Here is a 23,865-nt window from a genome sequence, read left to right on the forward strand (position 1 = left end):
TGACCTGCTAACGGATGATAGGACGGAGCGAGAGAGGGGCTGCCCCTTGATCCCGATCGGAAATTTTGGCCAATGTTTGACGCCGCTCGCCTCGGCTATTTTTGTGTGCGCTGGTGTGCATGAATGAATCTGCTCGTGGAAATGCCTGTCTCAATCTGAAGTCAATAAGACAGCTCTGTTTGGTCTGTGTTCCATGATGATGGCATTGAGTCTAAACACACATGCCATGCACTTCCGTCATTACAGCTGATTATCCATAATCAACATCTAAATATACCACGACCACTGGTGAGAAAACACAGACCTCCTGAGCAAAATCGCCTTTCAAACGTCAGGCAGGCCACAACACAAGGAAAACTTTTTTCCAGTGCTGAGGAAAGAAATGTCTCCATTCGACCGGAATAACAAATAAGTCAGCAGCGCTTTTCAGTGGCATCACTCATAATCACAAGTATTTGTTGATCTGAAAGGCTGTGGGAATACAACTTCAGACGGGACGACAAAAGCATAAATCCTCATGTCAAATGCGGCAGTGCAGCAGAAGCAAAACGAAAGCGGCCGAGAGCTACCGATTTCTTTTTTTTTTTTTTTTTTTAAACCCTTACATGTATGAGAGTTTGATCACGAGTCGACACATAACGAGGCTGCAAAAAGACAAGGATTTAAATGAATTTGAGTATTTCTGTCGCTGACTGCCGTGACGCTCCTGCGACACATCTATAACAGGTGGCGGCATATCTTGACAGTTTGAATTAGACCTTTGTGTGCTGACGGCCACAAAAAAGAGCAGACAAGGAAACAATTTTTTGTAGCTGCGTGACCCGAGTGTTTATGAACAGCCGACTCGTGTCAACAGCGGCCGAAAAAAGAAAAGCAGCCGGGTGAGCAAGACGGGGACAGAACTGAAAATTCACTTTAACCGTAAACAATCAAATATGTCGTTCACGTTGTCCCTCTGAGTGATTAATGCAGGAGTTGAGCAGTTTGCTTATTCATGCGTCTGAGAAATGCGTGCGTCTCCGCGAATAACAGCCCGCGTCTCCTCCAAGCCCTCGACGTCCCACGTGTGCGTGCTCAGATGGTATCTGCTTAAAGGAAAACAGACACTCGTATTGGTGTTTGCGTGATCAAATTCACAACTGAGGGAATATTTACCGATGTCAAAATATTTACACTGCAGGGTCTCCAGCAGCTTCATGGACTCACACTTTCATGGCTACACTAACACAGAGTGAAAAATCAGGACGTAAACCCCCCCCCCGTACGCCAAACAGACAAACCAAAAACATGTCAGAGCGCTTGAGCTGTGTATGAAAAGTATGACTCAGTGGAATACAGCACATTTAAGCCAGCCGTATATCACAAAAAGCTGACTCCTTTGTAAAGACTTCATTTTTCAAACTTGTAACAGATCTGGTATTCGGTTAATTCAGCCTATTATCAGTGGATTTTAATGATGGAGCAGCACTGTGCAGCTGTTTCAAACAGAACAGATGTTCAGATCAAAATGAGAAATGAAATCATCACCTCATCCTTCGACGTAATGTTCATGACTAAATTTTTCTTCTCATTTATTTACTTTTATCAGAACTGCAGGTTTAGACTTTTCAGTGCAACTTACTACAGGAGAGAATTTTGCACAGTTTTGCAATCGCTGATAAAAATGTTGATTGAGAATTAATCTTTTTACCCTTCTAATTGCACAAAACCTCACCACAGGGTCCAGTTTTCGCTCTTGGACCCCATTTATGCCGGCTATTAAGATGCAATCTTTATCAGGACACATTAGAGCAGATCAGGATGTGATCAGATCTTCCCCAATACACCTGAAGGTAGTCTGGCTCACATTGCATTCGGATCTTGGGTAGATTTAAACGCAATCCGTACAAGTGCTAACATACGTACACAGCATTGATTCAGATATTTGTTTTAAAATAAAGCTTTTTCAAATTCAGAGGTGAGAAAGCACTCATCTGTTCATCAGATCTGCTGTCAACAAGGCATACAATTCATCCAGTCACAGAGTAGCCTACAGGCCAGTACTGCAGCACACTGACACAGTACTTTTAAACAAAGGAAGGAAAAACTTCATGTCTTACATTTGCCGAATTCACACGAGGGAACAAATACTTAAGAATTTGTCGTGGATGTAGGGTTTCACAAAGTTCACAAAGTTTCTCCAAACTCAACAACTCATAAAAGTGATATTATTTAATGGAGTCTGGGGCTGATCTGCTGCCACCTCAAATTACTCACACAAAGGGTTTGCTCTGGAGGACAGAGAGTCAGTATCACTCACTTTCAACAAATCTGCAATAATACCTATATTTCAAGAATAATACCTCCATACCTGTATGTACCTTTAGTCCACTCAAGGATGCCAACTAATGTCATCAATGGACAGAGTTATTGTACACAGTATAAAAGTATATCTTTGTGCAGCCATGACTTCTTGATTGGGCCTCTGAAGTATGATCAGTGATGACAAGAGTAGATCAAAAATGCATGGAGATGAAATTTCACTCCGGCTCTGAGCTGAGAAGCCTGGACATGGTTCTACCAGCGGGACAGCGGAGAGAGGATAGCAGGAGGAGAGACATAAGAACACATTCCAAGGTCTTCTAACGTGGGGCCTGTCAGGTAGAAAAAACATTACATTAACAGTGGCTGTCAGGAGGAGAGGGCTCTGTCAGGGAAATTCATTTATTTGAAACACGATTATACGTTGTGTATAAATAACCAACTATTCATGCCACTTGAGGCCCTCCAGCGCCGAGCCACTTGAGGCCAGCTCACAGTAAAAGCTGCTGGGAGCCAAATTAAAAGCCACTTTTTTTTTTTTTTTTTTTTTTTTGAGGAGTCTCCCGTCTGATTCTCCCCTCTCAGCTAGACTTCACTTCCTGTCAGGAAGCCCCCTTGACCCCCACCTCCTCCAACACAACACACCCCGCTGCCCCCTCTCTGGCTGCATAGCTGGCAACGATAGGGAGCCTGCAGAATTAAGTGCCAGTTGGTGTTACTGTGTTTTCCCTATGTCTCACAGGAGAGCACCTTTTCAAAGAATCAGCAGCATGATATTATCCTCTGAACTACAGAGCGATGGCAGGGACACGGAGCCGCGTGGCCTGGCCGTAAAGGGGCACTGGGGCAGAACACGGGGCTCGGGCGAGCAGGGAGGGAGGGGGAAAAATAACACTTTGATTTGCACTGATCTTGAACCTTGTGTGCCTGTTTAACTGCGCAGTGGGGTGCGGGTCTGACTGTGAGGAAAATGATGGGGAAAGTATTTTTGTCCCCTGGTTTCATCACATTCCTCGCCAGTTCTCTCACCTCTCTCAGCTCCCCAAGTGGTTCATACAACATGGTCTGCTCTTGATCCATCAAAGCCTCACTCGCAGGGGGGGAGAGAGGAAGAAATATGTCCGCTGACAGATATAAATGACGATTTAGCGATTCAAGCATCGGGCTTTGCTTTCGCCACCATAACGTTCCAAGAAAGCAACTCAATAAAACACACTGAAGTAACTTATTGGTTGTTTTTTCTTATTTTCAGAGCCACTAAGCTTCCAACTGATGCCCTCATTTCTCAGATTATGCTATTGATTGTGTGGAGCATGTTTCCTAACTGCAGGGGTTTGAACCCCCATGCCTCCACCACTCTTCCTTCTAACCTGGAGGTCACAGGGTCAAGGGTCACGAGGAGCCAAGTGTTTGGGGAAGTCAATGTCTTTCTCCCTGCTGACTGGGAGAGAGGTGCCCATCTGTTAAACAGGTTAACTTTGGTGTGGCTGGCTGGGAACATGTGATAATGTGTGGTCACTGGATTAGCGGCTTAACATTGATGTTATTGAATTACTATGAAAGGATTAGCGGTCCTGACAAAACAGTGTTTGCTTAGAAGGACATGTATGTGCCAGCTAATGAAGTTCAATAAACCAGGTAGTCACATGCAAACATTTGGCTGTAAATGTGGAATTACTGAGTAAAAAAAAAAAAAAAACTGAAATTTTCTTACATGCTCCTAGTTTTAGACATCAGTGTCTGAGTTTCCTTGCTGAGAGTCTGAGTTTGCTGCTGCCACAGTACAAGTGGCATGCAAGTGGCTCAGTGAGGATGCACTTAGTAAGTGTGGCGCTTTCAGCTAAATGCTATCGTCAGCATGCTAACAAGCTCACAATAGCAATGCTGATGGTTAACACATAATGCTTACCAGTTTAGCATGCTAACCACATGCTCAACACGAGACACTCAGTCCAGCTGAAGCTGACGGGAATGTCAGCGCTTTTGCAGGATGAAAATGATGACCTGCAGGTGACGCTAACTGGAGGCGTGAATGTCTGAGTTTTGGAGGGAAAAGGTGAGATATATGACTGGATGACTGAAAACTAAAACTCTGACCTGCTGGTGACGCTAGGAGAAAAGTCAGGGCGTCACCACAGCAGGATTCATCCTGAGGGGTACATGAATGTCTGTACATAATTTCATGACAATCCATCCGATATAAGTGGTGGACTGACCCATAGCATGCCATTGCCAGGCTAGTATAGGCTAAAAATGCAGCTGATTCATCTCTACCTGAGCACAAAAAAAGCAGAAGTATCTGCAGCGCCGTACATCAACGGAGGTAAGTGGAAAAAAACAGGAAACAGGAGCATTACAAACACACGCAGCACTAGGTTTTTGGATTTTAGCATTAAGTATATGTTGCAGTTTTTCCAATCTGGACTTGACCATCATGAAACCAGCACCCCTCCACCCCACAACTCTCTCCCTTCCTTCCCTCCACTCCATGTACAGGATGCATTTCTGATAAATGGCAGAAGGATGGATGGGCTGACAGAGGGGCCGGACAATAATGGCTGATCTACAGGACACAAATGCAGCTACTGAGGAGATTTATGGGCCTCTGCTCATCGTAGACTGTCCAGTAACCGATGAGATGATTTCTCAAAGGCCGGGACGGACGGCAGCGAGCGCAAGGGAAAGCTCTCTCTCCTGTCCCAGCGCATTATTTATTAATCAGATGTTTTGGGTGGAAGCCACATCAAGAAGCGCACCCAGGAAACAACACGCCGGCCGTAAACATGACAAAGACGGGGGAAAACAAGTGCGAGAGGGAGAGTGAAACTGTCAAGGCGAATCAGGGGCAGGGAAGAGTGGTTCTTTGCATGCAAGACCCTCAGCGAACGTGGCTGACTGGAGGAAACTTAGATGATATTCATGTAATATGCAAGAGCCACTTTGAGGTAGCCATCACATTCAATAACCTTGAAGGGCTATGACGGTTTGGTAACAACTTCACAGATTGATCTGAGTTGGTCAAAGGACAGAGAAACAGACCAGCGATGAACTTGTCATGGAGGCCTTTTAAAACAGGAGAAATGTCAACATTCCCCTTTGTGTTGGTGGTTTGAGTAATTTTTGCATTCTAGTTATGGTCACACTACATATTAAGGTAGAAAAACTCACCATTAACTGGTTGCTTATTAGCATGCATATTAGTAGCATAGTAGCTCTTCATTAGTTATTGTAAAGCTCTTACTAATGCTTCCTTGCTATCAATAAACAGCAACTGGGAGGTTATTGAGGGAAAACTCTCAGTTAATGGCCTAGCAGTTGTAGAATGTGGTTGGGCAGAATAAGGCATTAATAAGTGCTTTATAATGATTCATAAAGAGCCAGTAGCTACTAATATGCATGCTAACAAAAAAGATAATGGCGAATGCGTGTACCTTAACGTAAAATATGATTGTACTAACAGACGATAAGACTGTAGAGAGCAGGATGGATAAGGACAAAGTGAAGATAAAGTAATAAAATGTCTGGTTGTTATTTACACTCTCTGAACAAACATCAAGGATTATTCATCTCATGTTTGTGATTAATCTTTACTATATTTTTATACTCTTTTGTATATAATGTCCATATACATAGTTGATTTTATTTTGCCGCCCTATTTATTGTCTATTTTGTTCTTTTTCTACATCTCCTTTGTACTCTTGCTATTATTGGGATCAACAAAGTTATATCTTATCTTATCTTATCTAAAGGCTGGTCTTATCTAAAAGCTTTTTAAAAACAGGACAGAAGATTCAGCTGCAAAAATATGTTAATAAAGAAAAAGAATATACAAAACAAATACTGCTATCCACTACCATGTATGCATTATAAAAACAGAATTTTGAAAGTGCTGAATAGTTGTGATTCTTCCGATTTATAAACTGAGTAGAAACAATTAGTCAGTTAGACAACTGACAAAATTAAACTGCATTAACTTTGATAATGTAGAAGTCCTTTGTAATGTTTTATGCAAAAATTACAAAAATTCACTGGTTCCAACTCAAATATTTGATGGCTTTGTGTGGATATATATACAATTTTCTGACATTTTATAGACCAAGCAATTAATGAAGCAACTAAAATGCTGATTCATTGATGGAGTCAGTAATAAAAAGTTAGTTTTAGCACTTAGACACAGCACATCTTGAACTGACGTCAATGCCAGGTGCAGGTATGAGCGACAGTGATTTCTACCTTTTTGAGCGGTACAGTAAACGATCATTAATCCTCATTTTGTATATTCAGCAGTCCTGGAGGATCAATATTACAGCGGAGAACAAGGCAGCATGCCACCCCAACAGTTAATGTCTGGTCAAAATGGTCCTTTAATTGGGAGCGCTGTTGTAGTTGTTTAGAAATGGGGCACTATCAAACAGCGGTTTACAATCCCCTCCTCAATGCCAAGCTGATGTGGCCGCCAATGCAACTTTCATAGGATCCCTGATTAAAAACTGCTCTGCAGTCCCTCGCCTCCTGACCCTTCACCCTGGCTCCACTCCATCTCAAAGCTTGGGAAATTAATTAAAATTTCACAGAGATGGTATCGCATCACATCTCCGATGAAGGTGCAGGGGGGAGGCGGAGGGAAAAATCAATCAAAATCATCTCCGTCTGCTCCCTCCACTGGTTGACTTGAAGGCAGGAAGGAGTCACAAGATGGCCACGGAGGCACTTCCTGTGAGAGAATTGAGTGCTTCCTGTGCCAGAGGGCCCAACAAACTTGCCTAAATAACGTCATCAATCACAGCACCGGCTCACTCTCGCAGCCCCACAAGGAGGGCAAACACACAAATAATTACACATTGTAATTTAGCCCAGAGGAAAGTCTGTCCCTGTTTTCCCCTTTTCCCCAGTGGAAAGCAGCATATCGCCCCTGCACCCCCCCCTCCCCTTCGCCCTTTACACAACAATAAAATTACATTTGCATTAGCTGTGAGAGAATTTGGTTGGATGATTTATTGAAGCAATCAACACTACGCCGGCCAATCCCTGGCCCTCTCACTGAGAGAGAGAGAGAGAGTGTGTGTGTGTTGCAGAGATTGGGTGGGGTAGCTTGGAGAAAGGAAGAAATAGCTTGGGCTGGGGACCAAAGGGGGAAGCGAGGTACGAGCTGTGCAGAGGAGCAATCACCAAGATTCTGCCTTTGATTAGATTAGCATTAAACAACACCCTGACAGATATGACAAATAGGTGCATTAGAGCCTGTCATTCTTCTCTCGTTGGCTTTCTATCTGGCTTTCACTCCTGCTATTCCTTCCTCTCTGGACATTATAGGGCTCACATTCCCTCCATGTGTCCCACTAGCACAAATCTATGCACGGCCACTGACATCCAAACAGATGTGCAATCTGACTGCATTACCTTTTTAGAGATGAAGCGAAGTGAATAATGGGAACCAAACAGGGTGCGGGTTAAAAGGGGGAGAAGGTGGAGGAAAGGAAGCCGCATGACAGGCGCCATTTCTTTAGAAAATAAAGCTGATAAAAAAAGGCGAGCGTGGCGGGGAGAAGGGTGTCATTAATCAGGCGTGTTTTTGTATTATTGGAGATCTTTGTTTTTTTCACAAGGTGTTTTAAATTGTTAAGACGCGAACAAACAGGGCCAGAGGGGAGTTATTATCTGTCGTCCTTGTCACTGGATGTGTGTAACTGTTCGTGTGTGTTAGGCTGTGAAAACCAGAGCTTCTGCAGGGAATAAATACACTGTTCATATGAGATGCATTTACACATATACGCCGTGCTGTATTCTGGTTCACACGCAGTAACTAAGCAGCCTTCTGTAGCTTTGTGTCTGTTAATGCTAATCAGCCATCCTGGTGTGATCTATTGACATCCCTGATTATTGATCTACCCACGCCTGCTTATGATCCCTGAATTAGTATTCATGAATCTGGCAGAAGCAAAATAAACTTGGCAACAAAACACCCACAAGACAACAGAGACGAGAGGGATAATCAATGCAAAGCACCATCAAATCTACATTATCCCTCCTCATCAGTTTGGCCAGGCCACAGGGGCCGGCGCTCGGGTCAGAGGTGACGCGGACAGGTCGGCCACCCTTGACCCTCAAACCAATATTTGCGGCCGGAGGTGCCTTCTCTCCGGTTTCTCTGCCCTCGCTCGGGGACGGGGCGAATGTGGAAAGGTAGACGAGGCAGTGTGGAGGAGAGATAAGGCGCTGGGCGGCTCACTGTCCACTCTGGACTGTGGATTTACTGCACTCAAGGTGAGCCTGATAAATCAGACCGGTGTAAAAGCGGAGGACGGGGGTAAGTACAGATATAGATGCCAGACTTGCCTGTGAACACAGAAGCATGACGAGCTCCACCACTGAGCTGCTGGACTTCATGCACACCAGGCCTGGAGAGATGAGGAAGAAAGGGAGTCAGAAAGAAACGTACATTTGAAATTTGGTTTTATTTCATAAACCTTCCTCTGCGCCTGCGGAAACAAACTCGTGCACAAACAGAGATTACCTAACCGTGTGCCATCTGCAAGGGAGCAGGATAGTATTGATGGGACTAATGAGCCGACATGATGTTACTGTAAACTAATACATATTTGGGACTTGTATTACAGGCCTGACTTGGCCAGCATATGTCCCATTGATCCCTAATGGTGAGCTCTGGGCTTTGAGGGGGCAGGGGGCCACTAGAGTGTCCAGAGGCTGCTGCACAGGCACAGACGGGAAGAAGGCAGAGTGGCCTTTGGTCTTTCAGTTGCTCTTCATATGACACAAATACATGCAGACAAACACACATGCATGCATGCACGCACACACACACACACACCTCCCCCTGCCTTCTCTTCAGGCCCCCCTGCAGCTATCAATCAACTTTCCATTTTGTTTGGTGGCAGCAGACATCCCAAACACTGCTATTAGTGGCCTGGCCTCTGACCTGGCCCCCTAGAAACCTTCAGCACAACTACCAGCTCTTGGCTCAATGCACACTCATCGCACTATTAGATTAACAGCCTGCAGATGTTATTGCATCTAAAATGAGGACAGTTAACAGTTAAAAGATGCACCATCTTTGAGGTTTTGCAAGAACAAATGATAAAAGTGTTGTGAACCCTTTTCAAGAAACTGTATCCGGAACGAGCCGCGATGACGTTGTACTTACTCGTGCCCTCAATAAGGAGCTCTTGTCCGTGGCTGCCCAGCAGGGTGCGAGAGAGGAAGGGGGCAAAGTCCACAAAGATCTCTCTCAGCAGTGGAGCTGCCTTCTCCAGAGCATGCTCCAGACGCTCTGAGATACTGGAGATGCAAGCCAAACAACACACGAGACAAGTAAAATGAAATCAGTATTCAACTCCAAAACAAATCCAGGAAATGGCAAATTTAAAAATATAACATCAGTAAAATATTATTTTTTATTGTGCAGGAAAATTGCAATAAGGACAAAGCAACAATCCGCGGATGTGCATTAATAAAGGATTGTGTTTATGTGCATAAAAAACAGGCTGATAGTGTATGTATGTGCGTGTGTGCATGTGTGTACGTGAGAGAGAGAGAAAGGAAGATGAATCACCTCATATTGGGGGCTGTGTTCTGGGTCACAGGGGAGAGTGGGGGGACAGATGGCAGGCTAGCGCTGGCTGGAACCTGGCCGCCTGCTGCAGGGAGAAACCAAAGAACTCTGTTATTAGTCTGGATGTTGGACAAGAATAAGACGCCACACACACACACACACACAATCACACACACACACAGCAATACATTATACGACCAGGGCAGCACCATAAACCTGTGTGGAAACATGCCTCTTATGAAATAATACAATGGTCTTCATTCAAATGTATAGAATAGGGGGATTTATGGTCAAACAGGGCAAGTGGGGCTACAAGTATAATTTTATGGTTTGATAGTGGATGATGTACTCCGAGCACAATATGTCTTCCTTATCAATTTACAATTCAGAGGTTTCCATGATGGAAACCTCTAAATCGTGCACTGAAAGGCTGCTAACATTTCACTGTCAGCTGCAGTCATACTTTAAACAGTGCAATCATTTTTGGATGGTGCTTTTTTAATATTTCAGCCGTATATCAAACACACGCACGATATCAAGCACTTGTAATAAATGAGTCAGTATTTTCTGTGTTGCACCTGTGTGAATATGAGATGTTAAAAAAAAAAAATCTCACTGTTTTTTCAAATCGTTTTACTCGTTAAGTCATTACATACCAATTTGCCCCTCTGGGCTGTTTTTGTGACTGTTTCATTATACAACTAAAAGGTGCTTTACGACTTCATTCTGGAGACAGAGGCGCACAAGGTACAAAGTCCATGTTTGATTGATCTGGCAGTAAATTCACTTCCCTGTGGCTCATAAATAAGCTAATGCCCAGCTGAATATGGAGGAGGGGGATTCCTCTGGTGTTTCAGCGGGCTTGTTTTTCCAGCCAGGACAGTCTCCAAGCAGGGATAACTCTTAAGGAATGACAGACAGTGTAATGTGGGCTGGAATGTGTGTGCATGTGTGTGTGCATGTAAGGTGTTAAGCAGCGCCATGTGGGCCTGGTGAGAGTATCCCTCTCGAGCTGAAGTAGCTCCTTCAAACAAAGAGGAGTAAATGAACGTCTCCATTAGTCCTCCCTCTGCCCCACTAAAAACACACACACGCTCACAAAGCATATTTACTCAACACTGCTCCGCGACACAAAGCACCCGGCTTTAACGCTTATCACATTATTCACACACACACACACACACACACACACACACACACACACAGCCCAGCCTGATTTTATAGTAAACGCACAATCTCCTAAAACACACAAACACTATTCTCATGTCACTCCCTCCCCTCTTAAACACACACACACACACACAAACACACACACACACACTTACTTCTCAGTGAAAAAAACAACTTTTATACACACTCACACATGCACAAAAGTGAAAAAAAAAACATAAAACAGCCTCCTGATCACTATTTACTGTCACTGCTGGCGTGTTCGTAAAGTTGCAATAAAAATAAATAAACAAATAAATAAAGGGAACATGTGATTTTATTCATTCACCTTAATTCATCCTTGTATGAGAAATCACTGTAATATAAAAGCACTTTTACTTTAATGTTATTTTTTGCATTTATATTGAACCAGCAGGGATCTCTGGGGCTGAAAGTGAACGTGGAAGTGCCAACACTGCAGTTCCTCAGATGGCCACTTGAGGCTGGCTCCAAAAGCGAGTCAATCCCTCTGGACCTCCACATTCAAATGCCAAATTTTAAAGCAGAAATAAACATGTTTACCTCGTACAGAAAACAGCTTTGGCCTGTGTTGCTGATTTACCCGGGACAAATATACGGTGACTGAATCTTCATGAAATCACTCATTCGAATAATATCAACGCTTAACGTTATGCATAATTATGGGCATGACCACTTTGATTGACAGCTAGATAGTAAGTTTCAGCAATCAGGCTTCATTCGCCCCACCTCAGCTTCACCCACATTCCACCTCTTTGACTATTTTAGGTTTAGCTCGGTGGAGTCAGGCACTGCCAAGATTCACATATATATAGTTTTATTTTGAAAATGTTACTATTACTGTGTGTGTGTGTGTGTGTGTGTGTGTGTGTGTGTGTGTGTGTGTGTGTGTGTGCACTCACCAGCTGCAGGGTCTGCAGAGGTGCTCTGGGAGGGGTCGCCAGAAGATACAACGGCGACGCTGTCGATGGGTGTCCCACCAGACACAGATGCAGCAGTGGCTGCTGGGACGGGAGTGGAAGTGCCTGGAGACGGTGTCATGCCCGCTTTCTTCGGCGCGACGATGACACTTCTGTAGCGAGACGAGATAAATTATTCATTTAATTGTCACCTTGACGGAACTATTGTAAGAAAACGCTGACGGTCCCGGTTCACAGCAAGCCTCAGAAGACTTTTGTGTACACAGTGCAGAACACCAGCTCCGTCATCAGTCCATTAGACTGGAAGAGTAATTACAAGGCCACTTTACTGACTCAAAATATTTCAAAAGAGTCACATTCATCTTGCCACAAACCGAGCAGCAACCTGCAGCAGCTGTTCTCTGAATAAATCTCAAATTTTTTTCTTGTTGCTTGTTGATACACAGTCTTAGGCATGACAGCATGTTCTGTATGGGCAAAGTACATATTACATTTCTATACAAACAGAAGCAGAAGTCCACTTTGGTGTGCTTTCCACTTCACAACACACAATAAAGCGCTTTGTAGTTGAAATTACAACAACAACTTTAAAGTTAAACGATAACTTTTAACAAAATATACACATGCAAGCAGTCGTACAGCAAATTTGAAATAAATAAAATAAGTGTCTGAACAAGTTTCAAATCAGAAAAAACCTGATTGCTCTGAGAACTTAATTCTACACACATTTCCACTGGTATTCTAAAAGTACTACAGTTTGATGTAGAGTCCTTGCACACAGGCTTGGCTTTAGCTTAGGTTGAGTTTTACATTCACTATTGCTAAATTTACAACTTTTTTTTATCTGAGCACATATCCCTGATCATTGACAGACAGCTTGAATTTCTAAACGCAGCTATCTATGCAATGATAATGCTGCTTCTTTAAAGGAACAGGAAGCGTTTCTCGTACTGATGTGGTACGACTGAGCGGGGTTCAATTCCCATCCGGCGAACAGCAGATGGGAAGAAAGCAGCATGCAGATAAGCTGTCAGTTTGGACCAGGGCTCTGACAGACCACTGGCCATATCAAAGAGACCCCGGCCCTGCTTATCAGTGCTGACACAGGGGAGGCAGGGTCTAATCACTGACTACTGCTCCCTCTCAGAAACACAAACCAATGCAGGTTTACCAAGATGTGCGAGCACACATCAAACGCACAACATCTGAATATGGAAAAGAAAAGAAGAGGAGCATACAGACAAAAGAGCTAAAATGCATTCCTGCCTGTTCCCAGAGTCGGTGTGTATTCATGCTTCCATGGACACGCACAAGAGGATAGTCGGGCCTGGCTCCCCGCGGTGCAGACAGATACCTGGCTGCAGTATCAAAGACTGTTCTCGGCTGATTTAAGGCAGCTGATCAGCTCTATTAAAAGTTACTGTGAATGTTAAACCCTGACAGTTGACCTTTGCTTCGACTGATCTATGATTTGAGAATAATAAAGTTGCACATGGATCCCAGTGGGTTGACGGACACAAACACATACTGAGAAGGTCCAGAGTGTTGCATAAAAACTGAAGTAGTGATAAAAGAGAACGAAATCGGCATTGTCGGCCAGGAAGGGCGGAGATAAAAGTTGCTGGTGACTTCTTCTCCGTTCTGATAGTGAGCGGGCGGGATGGCGCTATCAGAGAACAAGGGCGGCACTGACGTGAAGCACCCGAGGTGTCAACAGCGGGGGTGAGAGGCAGGGAGACGGAGGACCCCCGGTGTGCGGAAGCTAGGAGCGTGTGTGCGTCCGCAAATATTTGAATACATGCATACTGAGTGTACAAATAAATGCATGAGCGCACAAGTGTGTACGAGTCTGCCAGCGAACATGTCCGTGTATGTGTTTGGCCCTCCATCTGTTCCCCGGCAAAGGCCCAGTGAATTATTCAGCAGGTCATTAGCCACACTTATCATGAGTGGGCCGCCCCAGTCGATTAATCAGCCGTCAGCGGCCCCACTCAACCCACAAACAGGAGCCCAGGGCAGTGTGTGTGTGTGTGTGTGTGTGTGTGTGTGTGTATTACTCATGTTGTGGGGACAAAAATCTGTTTACACAGTCACATTGTGGGGGTTCGTCTTCCTTATGGGGATAAAATTTAAGTCCCTGTAACGTAAATCATGAAATTTTCAGGTGGAGACTTGGATGTTAGGCAAACAGTGGTTATGGTTAGTTCAAGTGTCCAAGAAATGAATGTAAGTCGATGTAGTGCCCCCAGAAGTGATGGAAAGTTTGCGTGTGTGTGTGTGTGTGTGTGTGTGTGTGTGTGTGTGTGTGTGTGTGTGTGTGTGTGTGTGTGTGTGCTGGGCTGAGGTTGAATTATTTAAAGGCATTAACCTACAATGGATAAGTGCAGTAAATACTGTGGTTCCAGTAATCTCTGCTATTTTAGGTAAAACAAGTGCGAGAATGAGTAAGGAAGTGTCAGCAGTGTGTGTGTGTGTGTGTGTGTGCGTGTGTGTAAAAATACTACTCTCCAGAGTGTTAACCTCAGAGCAGACTCATGTGAGGGAGGGGAGTGCACACCCCAGGAGAACTTTGATCTCCCCTTTCGCTCTCTTCCCATACAACCCCGTGCATGTGAATGTTACTCTTCACGATACTCATTCACCGTGCACGCTGACACATTTGCGGGTACACGCTGCTGCGTGGCATCAGACGGTTTCTCGAGCTGTGATTGGATGGTGATGGCTGGTGTGGGAGGGGCATTACCTTGACGACATCAGTGATTAATGAGTGGAGCAACTGGGACTTGAGGGACTAGAAAGTATGAGAATAGCAGAACGTCAATGTTTTTCATGTGTGTTTGAGAGTGTGTGCACACTTGGTAGGATGCTTCTTATTGAGACCAACGGGCAGCTAGAAAACACAGGATAAAAGCAAAAAAAGGTGACATTGTGGTGAAAAAGTTGGATTTTCTTAATTATATGAATTGTGGATATATTTGTATAAATATGCTTTTATAAATGTGCAGGTGTATGTATTTGTATATGCATATACTGCAGGCACTGTAGTGCAGCCATGTAAATTTAGGAGGCATCTTCTTGTCTGTCTTTATGTGAATTCTGTGTTTATGACTTAGGTTGTTTATTAATAAACATTTTCTGAAAAAAAAAAGGAAATGCTTCAGACATGCAGTACAGAGTACTACTACCAGAGTACCAGAATAATATATATGTGAAATAGAGCACAACCAATCAATGAGCAGGGCCAATCCTGGCTTGGTTTTTATAGTGAGATATAGTTTAGTACAATGAATGGCTTACAGGCTGCTTTAAGCCTTATTTTTCTTCATACAGATTTAAAATCCAGTATCTTTACTTCAATAACAATTTGTTTCACAGTTGTCATTTAGAAATTTACCATTATACTAAGGTTTATTGTTCTACTTTGAAATTTCTGCTCTGGTACATATTTGTTATAACCTTTTAATAATTGTTTTTGAGGGATTAAAGTCAAAAATGTTTATTTCTTCTCAAATATTGATATGTCAATTAGTATCTGCCACAAAGACAACATATTGATGAGGCTCTAATACTTTAAGTCATGGAGACTCATATTAAAGGGACTTCAAGCTACCTTTAAAGTCTGGTGTCGGCTTGAAACATGAATCTGAATGACAACTATGCCTGATTCTTATGGTGAACATCAGCGGCTTATAAAAGAGCTGATTCGTCTGCGAGTTTGATGCAGGATCCCTAATAAACTTGTTTCAGTTGCATCACAGAAGTTGAACTTGTGTGTTTGTGCTCACTTTTTTTTTTTAAGTGTGATGTAGAAATTGAAAAGGGAAGGAAATGGCCTTCGCTCTCTCAGTTGTGGTCGTGTCTGACATGCTTATCCTCCTCCCAAGAAGTACATTAACAACACTTCAACATCAACAAAACTCATCTGTACATCAACTCTCACATGCATGCCGAGTCTGCTGCCAGGAATGCAAACAACTGCACCATGTATATCCCAACGTCTAACACGCACACATTCTGCTGAACCATGCAGACTAAATCACCGGCTTGTACAATGACACTGTTTAGTTCTGGTTAGTGTCAGCAAATATTTGCAGACTGGCTGTCATAACAGGGGCATGGCTGAGAAATGGATGGGAGAAATCCAGCAGGGCTGCACTAGTAAATAAATCAGTAGGGATACTTCACCCCCTGACCAACCTGCAGTTTTTATCTGGGAGATCCCAGCTTCTTTCATGCGTTGGTCTCGTAAATCCAGCCCCCTGGGTAAGTGGAAAGTGGCCATGTTTTGGCAGGAGATGTCAGTGCAGAATGTCAGCTCTGGCCTGTACTGGTGTCACTGGGAGGCTTACTGGTTAGTGGGAGATGCTGAGCAGTGATTACGACAAGATAATAAACACAGAACATGTCTGCATGTGTGGTAGGTAGAATTAGACCGGGTAAGGACTAGAGGCAGCGGGCTGATAAAGAGCAGAAGAGATAAGAGAATAAAACAACTATGATTCCCGAAAAGTTAGGACGCTGTGTCAAACATTAATAAAGCAGAATGTGATCATTAGCTAATCCTTTTTGATAGATGCTCAATTAAACAAAGATAATGTATTTAATGTTTGACCTCATCAGTTTCATTGATTTTTGTTAATATCTGCTTATTCTGAATCTGATGCAGCAACACGTTTCAAACAAGTTGGGACAGGAGCAACTAAAGACTGGGAAAGATGTGGAACGCTCCAAAAACACCTGTTTGGATCATTCCACAGGTAAACAGGCTGATTGGTAACAGGTGATAGTATCATGATTGGGTATGAAAGGAGCATCCTGGAAAGGCTCAGTCGTTCACAAGCGAGGATGAGATGAGTGATTGAGTGAGTGTTTGAGAATGGGGGAATATTGGGAATCTGATCACAAAGGCCTGTATGTGTGCATATATGTACAATAAATGGCAGCTGATGTGTCGAAGCCATCAGGTCAACATCAAATGTGAAGATTTGCTGATTTTCTCTGTTTTACATCAATCTAATTCCATCACCTTCAGGTTTTGGGTTGAAAGAAGTTTCTCTGAGAAAGAATAATGGAATAAAAGCAGGTAATATTCTATATTTTGTGGTCAACAAATCCCACAAAAAGACCAAAATCAACAATGAGTTAACCTACTAACAAGTACTGCCTGTGTATTCAAAGTCTGACATAGCTTATAGACTTGAGCCACACCTTTAACACTATACAATAACACAAAAAATTCACTTTTTCCTACTGACTCACTACATTATTTGAGTGACGGGAACCAATGAGCTGAGAGCCACAGACAGTGTTGGAAAGTCAGAAACAATGAAAAAAATGAGCTAATGCACTGTTGGTTTTGTTAATAATAACAAAAATACAGATGACTGCCAGCCTCACGCTTTAAATGATAATAAAACAATTATTAGCTAGAGGCCTACAAAGTGCTAAGGCGTGAACGCCCTCAGAGGGGCTTTTATTTCCTCTTAAAAAGGGAGCTGGGGTGAAGTTTGCCGTCCGTGCCTGGGCTGTATACCTCGCATGAAGAGGCTCCCGCAGGCAGCGAGCAAGCTGTTAGTCTATGTTCTCCAGCTCTCCTGACGTCCTCTCTTCCTACTGAGTGTGCTCAGCGGACAGGAGCCAGTCTAATCCCCCTGATATGAGGAGCGCCCTGAGACCTGACAAAGCATTCCTCAGATAAAGACACGCGATCACAGAGATGCCGTGGAATTCCCACAGTTGGGGGTAGGCAGACTGACTGAGTGTGTTTGAGAGGGAGCGAAGCGGGGAAATGTTTTCTTCAGTACATGAGAACCTTGACTTGACATCACCCCCATGGAGACTTCTTTCTCCCATCCCTCTCTCTCAGTTTCTACCACCCTCTCCCCCCTCCGCCGTTTGTGAATGTCTGTCTGAGAATCAGCGCTCCAAATGCAAACCAGACCGGTGACCATCCTCTCTCACCTGGGCCCGTCTGTGGCTGCAGCAACGGGCTCTGCTTTTGAAGCTTTACTCCTGACTGTTCACCCCTGCACCTCCAGGGGTAATGCAAATTATACAGCTTTTATGCCAGAAAAAAAAGGGGGGGGGGGGGGGGGGGGGGGCACCTCTTCGAGTGTTAGACAGGGAGAGACGAGCAGCAGGAGAGATGAAAAAGAAAGTCGTTAAATATCAGTGACATCGTGAAAAGAAACAGCTTCCTGCCAGCTTTGTCTCTTCATCCCAGACATGACTCCTGTTTTCCTGAAGACAGGTTTCTTTGAACGGCGGTCTGCTCGGGATGAGGACCTACATCGACAGCTAAAAGACAGAACAATGGGAGTAAGGAGGAAAAAGTCGGAGACTAAGATTCCCCGGTTCAAAACGGTTTCTGCTACAGAATGTTTTCGAGATCGAGCCTCCTCTGAGGATACCAAGGGGAGATGGCTTCAAGGTCTGACATTGAAAAGTCCACTGCAGCTACTTTGGGATAAACGGTGCGAAACTGTCAACTATGAAACTTGAGAATCACAAGCCTGTATGCACCATATGGGCTCTGGAGAAGCTGATGAAGCTGTCAGGTCTGCACCCATTTCAACAACGTTATCTGAAATTTCCCCCCCCTGCAATCACTAATGTGCAAAGCAGATAAATACATCAGTACATGTGCACATCAACCGGAGCCCTCACCTGTCAAACGAGCGGAACTGCAGCGATGACTCCCTGGCCACATCGCCCACACTCCCGAGAAACGTTGGCGGCAGCAGACTGGGATCCACCATGATATCATCAGCTGGAGCGCTCACCAGGCTGCGCAGGATATCCTTCACATTCTTGCCCTTTGAATCAGCAGGCACAGAGGGTCTGACCTCAGATGACAGTGTAGACAAGGCCTCTGAGATGGCGTCTGGGCCGTGAGTCATGCCAGAGGATGACAGGTCCGCCTCGCTCGCGGCGGTTGAGGTGTGGTCATCGCCGATGCCAGAATCATACCGCCGGAGAGACACACCATTCTCCACTTCAAGTCCACCAGAAATGGCGCCGCTATCTAAGGAGACACAAATAATAATGAAGACATGCGAGCCGTAAAGCCACACCATATGAGATTAATTACAGTGGTTCCCAACCTTGAAGCTGGGGTACCCACAAAAGGGAAGAAAAACAAAACAAAACCGAATTCTGCTGCAGAAAATCATGTTTCTTTTGAGACTTCTCTCAAATCTCTGCCTTTCTTTCTTGTTTTACAGTTTCATATTGTCTAGAGTGACGATTAAATGAAGAATCTAAAGAGAGTGACATGATGAGAAGAGGTCGTGCTCCAGACAGAGTTTTGCTTTAAGGGGTCAAGCGCTGCATTATAGACTGCAGTACTATCTTCCAATGCAGATACATATTTCAGAAGTTTTTTTCCTTGGAGCTGCTGTGTACCTGTGCTCCTGGCAGACTGCGATCGTTGAGGGTGTTTCTTGTCGTTGTGGGGCTCCAGGATGTCGCGGTACTTGGACACCATGAGGACGGAGATGAAGTAGACAACAGCAAGAGCCAGAAATTGAGCCTGCTTACTGTCCTCCTGAAACAAACAACATACACTAAACGATCTGTGTGTGTGTGTGTGTGTGTGTGTGTGTTCAGAAAGCAGTGACAGTTGATTTAATTAATGGGTGTGATGTACATTATGTCACGTTACATCGATGCACATTCATTACGACTCACGATATCTCTGAAGACGACGGCCCTGAGGCGGTTAATGTCCATGTCCTGAAGAAGCCGGTCCAGGTCTCTCACTGGAGACATTCCACCTGTCACTGCATCAACAGGACTCTGCATGCATTAAATCAAACCACATGAAATATATTATTGTCTCCAAGTGAAGAACAAGCAGCACGTGTACTTTTACACCAGTTTATTAATCTGTGTGCACTTCATGGAGGAGGGTAAGGTTTCACAGCTTAGGGTAGCCATCCCTCTTGGGATCATGTCCTTAACATAATGGCTTTTCTATGGAGCCACTGCATTATAAATGAGCTTTAACACCCGGTTCAGGGAAGAACAACATGACTTTACTGGAAGCCACTGTATCAAATCAAAGGGGCAAAGACAAAAGGCCTTGTCGTGTGTCACAAATAGCAACCAGTGTGGTAATGTAATAAGATATGAGCTAATGCAATAAACCTTGGTTGTTGTTGGTGAGCAGGACAAAGGCCAAAGCTCCTTGTGGTTTACTATCGAGTGTGGGAAAAGGAAAAAGAAAAAACCTCAAAGGACAACCAGTGCAAGAGTGAGAGTGGATTACTGAGATTTACACTGTTAATTTGTATTTTGGGGGAAATAATTGTAAACAAATTTGAGACAGTGGAGGAAGTGCAGAAAATAATGAAGTGAGGAGATGATTTGGGTTACTTGCCTGCGCGGCTGCAGACTTGGATGTCCCGAGCATAGTGCTGGGCATGGCTGTATAGCCGCGGGCTGAGCTCTCTGTGCCGTGCTTAAATTGGGCTTGCTGACACTCCAGACAGTTTCTCACTGCCATAGCACACACTGGGGAGGGATGGAGAAAGAGATATTATGTGACATCATACAAATGAAGTCATTTTCAGAGAAATATGTAAAAGCATTACGCCGAAGTCCCTAGAAAGAGACGGCACCCGAAGCAAATGGACAAAAAAAAAGAGAGAGAAATCTGTGAAAATCCAGCTCATTAAAGTAAGAAAGCAGAACAGAAGCAGCTGAGAGAGACAAAAACAAAGGAGAAAAAGTGGGGCCATGAAAGGGTCAGTGCTCTGGCCAACTCTGGCAGCATCGCTCACTCTTCCCTGCTCCACCTCTCCTCCCAAGGTCACAGTGCAAGGGTGTGCTCTTGAATCACACCCACTGTGTGCAGCTCCCATAACAAATGACACCGCGAGGGTGTGCACATGCTGAGTAGGCAGGAAGACGCGTCCTTTGTCACAAAAAAATCCTGTGGTCGAATAACTTTAGGCAGGTTCAAAACTGGCACGCTTACAATTTGTAGTCTAATGTTCAGCTCCTCTGTTGGAGACCCTCCCAACCCCCACTGCTCCGTACTTGACAACTGACAAATGTTAACTCTGAGCCTTTTAGATTACGAAGGAGGGAATTATTCCGTCTGGAAATGGGCTCGCTTTTTCCATTAGGACTACTCTTTCATACGACCATTTATAAAAAGACAGGACGAGGGAGGGGTGGAGATGCTAAAACCTTGTTACAGTCTTACAAAATCAGATTAGGTGCCAGCAATGGGGAGCGCATACCTCATCAAATATTCATTTCATAACGGCTGCTTTCTAAAACTGGACTTGTAGTACGGTGGCATCGCTTTCCTACAAAACCCAAACAGCAGCGGCAGCAACGGTAGTCGGATAATATGTAAGCGGAGAACTGCTCTTTGTGTCTCTGCATTTTGAAAGCCTTTTTGTTTGCAACCTTCACTGCGATGAGCATCGAAAAGCAAGAGCTGAAACCCGAACACGCACTGTTACATGCACGGAAGAAAGCATGAAGAAATGATTTAAATGAGTGTCGAAAATATTGCACCACTTCCACGCTGAGCACGTGTGTGGATCTGTGTTTGCTGAAAAGGTGCACCACATAAAATGAATAATGGAAGAATTTCAATATCTTTTATTCAGCTCGAGCGTGGCTTGGCTTTTGATGCTGTCAGAGGAAACTGTAATAGCCTGGAACAGAAGGCAGAAAAAGGCCTCGGGCTACGCTGCAGTACAGTACAGCCAAGGCCATTACGTAGAGCTCACTATATCATGATAGCAGCCATTTTAGAGTGTTGCCATGCAGTGGGGTTATAATAACAAGATAAGAGGGAGCCGATATGAGCAGAGTGAAAGAGGCGAGGGAATCAGATGGAGAGGGAGACGGCAGAAAAGAAAGAGAATACAGAAGGGAGGGTCAAAAAGGCTACAGGGAGCCATGACTGAGGCTAATACAAGAGGCTACTGCCGGCTGATATGAGGTGGATCGATGAAGTGGGGAGGACAGAGGGCTTGGTAAAAAGGAGGAGATAAAAGATGTAAATTCAGAGAGAGGACGCAGATGAGCAGAAAGAGAGCGAAACAAAACATTTGCAGGGTTCAACAAATAATAGGAAAGACTGCATGAGATGAAGAGCAAATGAGCAATTCTAGGATTAATGAGTTGGGGGGGAAATGTGTGCGTACCAAGGCGAAGGCACTGTCGGAGGATGCCTCCCGACGACATGTTCTTCTCCGCTTCTATCTCAGTGAAGTTGAGGGAGCTGGCAAAGATGAGAACATCCGCGAGGTTGACGAGGCGCTGCAAGAACGTGACGGAAGCCTCCACTGCTAAGCCTTGGGACGGTTCAATGTTCTCCAGTTCATGCTGGTGGAGAGGGAAAAGTACGCAGCAATTAATGCAATATTTTTAACTGTATGGTAGCTAAAAGAAGAATTCTTCTTTGAATAAATAATAAAAATACATCACAGTACAAACAGTAGCTTGATTTTGATGTGAAGGATGTCATGGTAACATACGTAAAACAGATGCTTGCATTTTTGCTCGCACACTGTAAGAAAACTCAGACAGATGAGTCAACGAAACCAAAGAAACACTGAGAGTAAAGTTCCAGACGGGAAAAGTCGCTGAAAAACGACACCAGAACGCTCAAAACGTCTGCATGAATGATGGAAAAAATGTGAACGTCCTTAACAACTGTTTTTGTTGCTGTTACTAATGCAGAAAATAATCTGCCAGTGAAAATTTCAGCAGAAGAAACACGTCTAAAGACTGTACACTGTATATATACTAAAGAGTAAACATCCTGCAGAGCATTTTGTTACATCCAGTTTTAAATTTGGTTACAGACCACATGCAACTGAATGTAGCTGAATTCTGATAAAATTGAACATCAACCTGTTTCTTGGACAGACCAGTGAAGTGACAGAAGCAAAGAATCACGTAAAAGCGCCGCAGCTGCCGAGATCAGACAACACAAAAACAAACTAACCATGTTAGGAAGCAGCTAACTGTAGTCTAATGTGATTGGGAAAGGTCAACGTGGATGGATAACTTCCTGCGAATGCAGCCATCAACTGCAGACACAGCCACAGTTAAGTACACACACATAAAATCCCTCACACACACACACACACACACACATCAGGAGACTCACAGAGGAGGAGGTGGCAGCAGAGAGCAGAGGTAAAATGCCTCCACAAGCCATGATGAGGTTGTCCACCACCTGGGAGACGAGGTGGATGCTGTTGTGGACAAACACAACGTTCTCACTGCTGTTCACAAAGTCCAAAATCGTCTTTGTGGAGTGACTGAGAGGCAGGAGACAAAGAGACTCTTTAGTTGTCTTTAAATGAGTAAATATGCAAAGAGAAATTCCTCATTTTGAAACATGGCAAATACGTTAAGTACTTCCTGTATACACAGAAACACACACTACATTTACAAACAGGAAGTACTGAAAAATCTCGACAGTTCGGGTAAATGCACCAGTTGATTGGGAGAAAGCTTGTGAGACGAATTCTTCTGTCTGCTCCTCAGAGGAATGAAAAGCCAATAAATCTCTATCCCATTAATCAATTAACAAAATGATTGTTAGCTAAAGCATCAGTGAAGTCGGAGTCAGCGGATTGTCATCCTACCTCCTCCACATCTGGACGTCTGTCTCAATAGAGAAGAGCAGGTCAGTGAGGAGGCGCTGGTGCATGTGGGACCAGCGGAACTCTGGGATACGAAACATGGTGGAACGAGGGGCCGAAGAGCTGCTCTCTCTCTGCTGGCCTGCAGACCCTCCTGCTGCTGCCGATTGGCTTGTTTCCTACAGAGACACACCAGTATTAGCTTTAACATAAGGGTTCACAACTGATACTTGAAATGATCAAGCCTATAGAACAAAATTTTATG

At 44.1% G+C, this 23,865-nt stretch overlaps 1 protein-coding gene across 4 annotated transcripts in view; it reads right to left on the minus strand.

Annotated features, from left to right (window-relative positions):
* lrba (LPS responsive beige-like anchor protein) overlaps positions 1-23,865 on the minus strand; it is a 180,858-nt gene that overhangs the window by 104,498 nt on the left and 52,495 nt on the right. For 2 of the 4 annotated variants that reach the window (XM_041933031.1, XM_041933030.1), the window contains exons 23-33: positions 23,604-23,779; positions 23,120-23,273; positions 22,149-22,329; positions 20,360-20,493; positions 19,669-19,776; positions 19,384-19,525; positions 18,646-19,003; positions 11,962-12,131; positions 9,872-9,956; positions 9,464-9,597; positions 8,638-8,699 (exon numbers count right to left, since the gene is read on the minus strand). In XM_041933031.1, the coding sequence (XP_041788965.1) occupies positions 8,638-8,699; positions 9,464-9,597; positions 9,872-9,956; positions 11,962-12,131; positions 18,646-19,003; positions 19,384-19,525; positions 19,669-19,776; positions 20,360-20,493; positions 22,149-22,329; positions 23,120-23,273; positions 23,604-23,779 (1,704 nt within the window). The remainder of the gene's footprint in view (positions 1-8,637; positions 8,700-9,463; positions 9,598-9,871; positions 9,957-11,961; positions 12,132-18,645; positions 19,004-19,383; positions 19,526-19,668; positions 19,777-20,359; positions 20,494-22,148; positions 22,330-23,119; positions 23,274-23,603; positions 23,780-23,865) is intronic. The other 2 variants (XM_041933032.1, XM_041933033.1) reach the window with 2 other exon arrangements.

Source organism: Chelmon rostratus, chromosome 3 (genome assembly GCF_017976325.1).
Source record: "Chelmon rostratus isolate fCheRos1 chromosome 3, fCheRos1.pri, whole genome shotgun sequence".
NCBI lineage: Eukaryota > Metazoa > Chordata > Actinopteri > Chaetodontiformes > Chaetodontidae > Chelmon > Chelmon rostratus.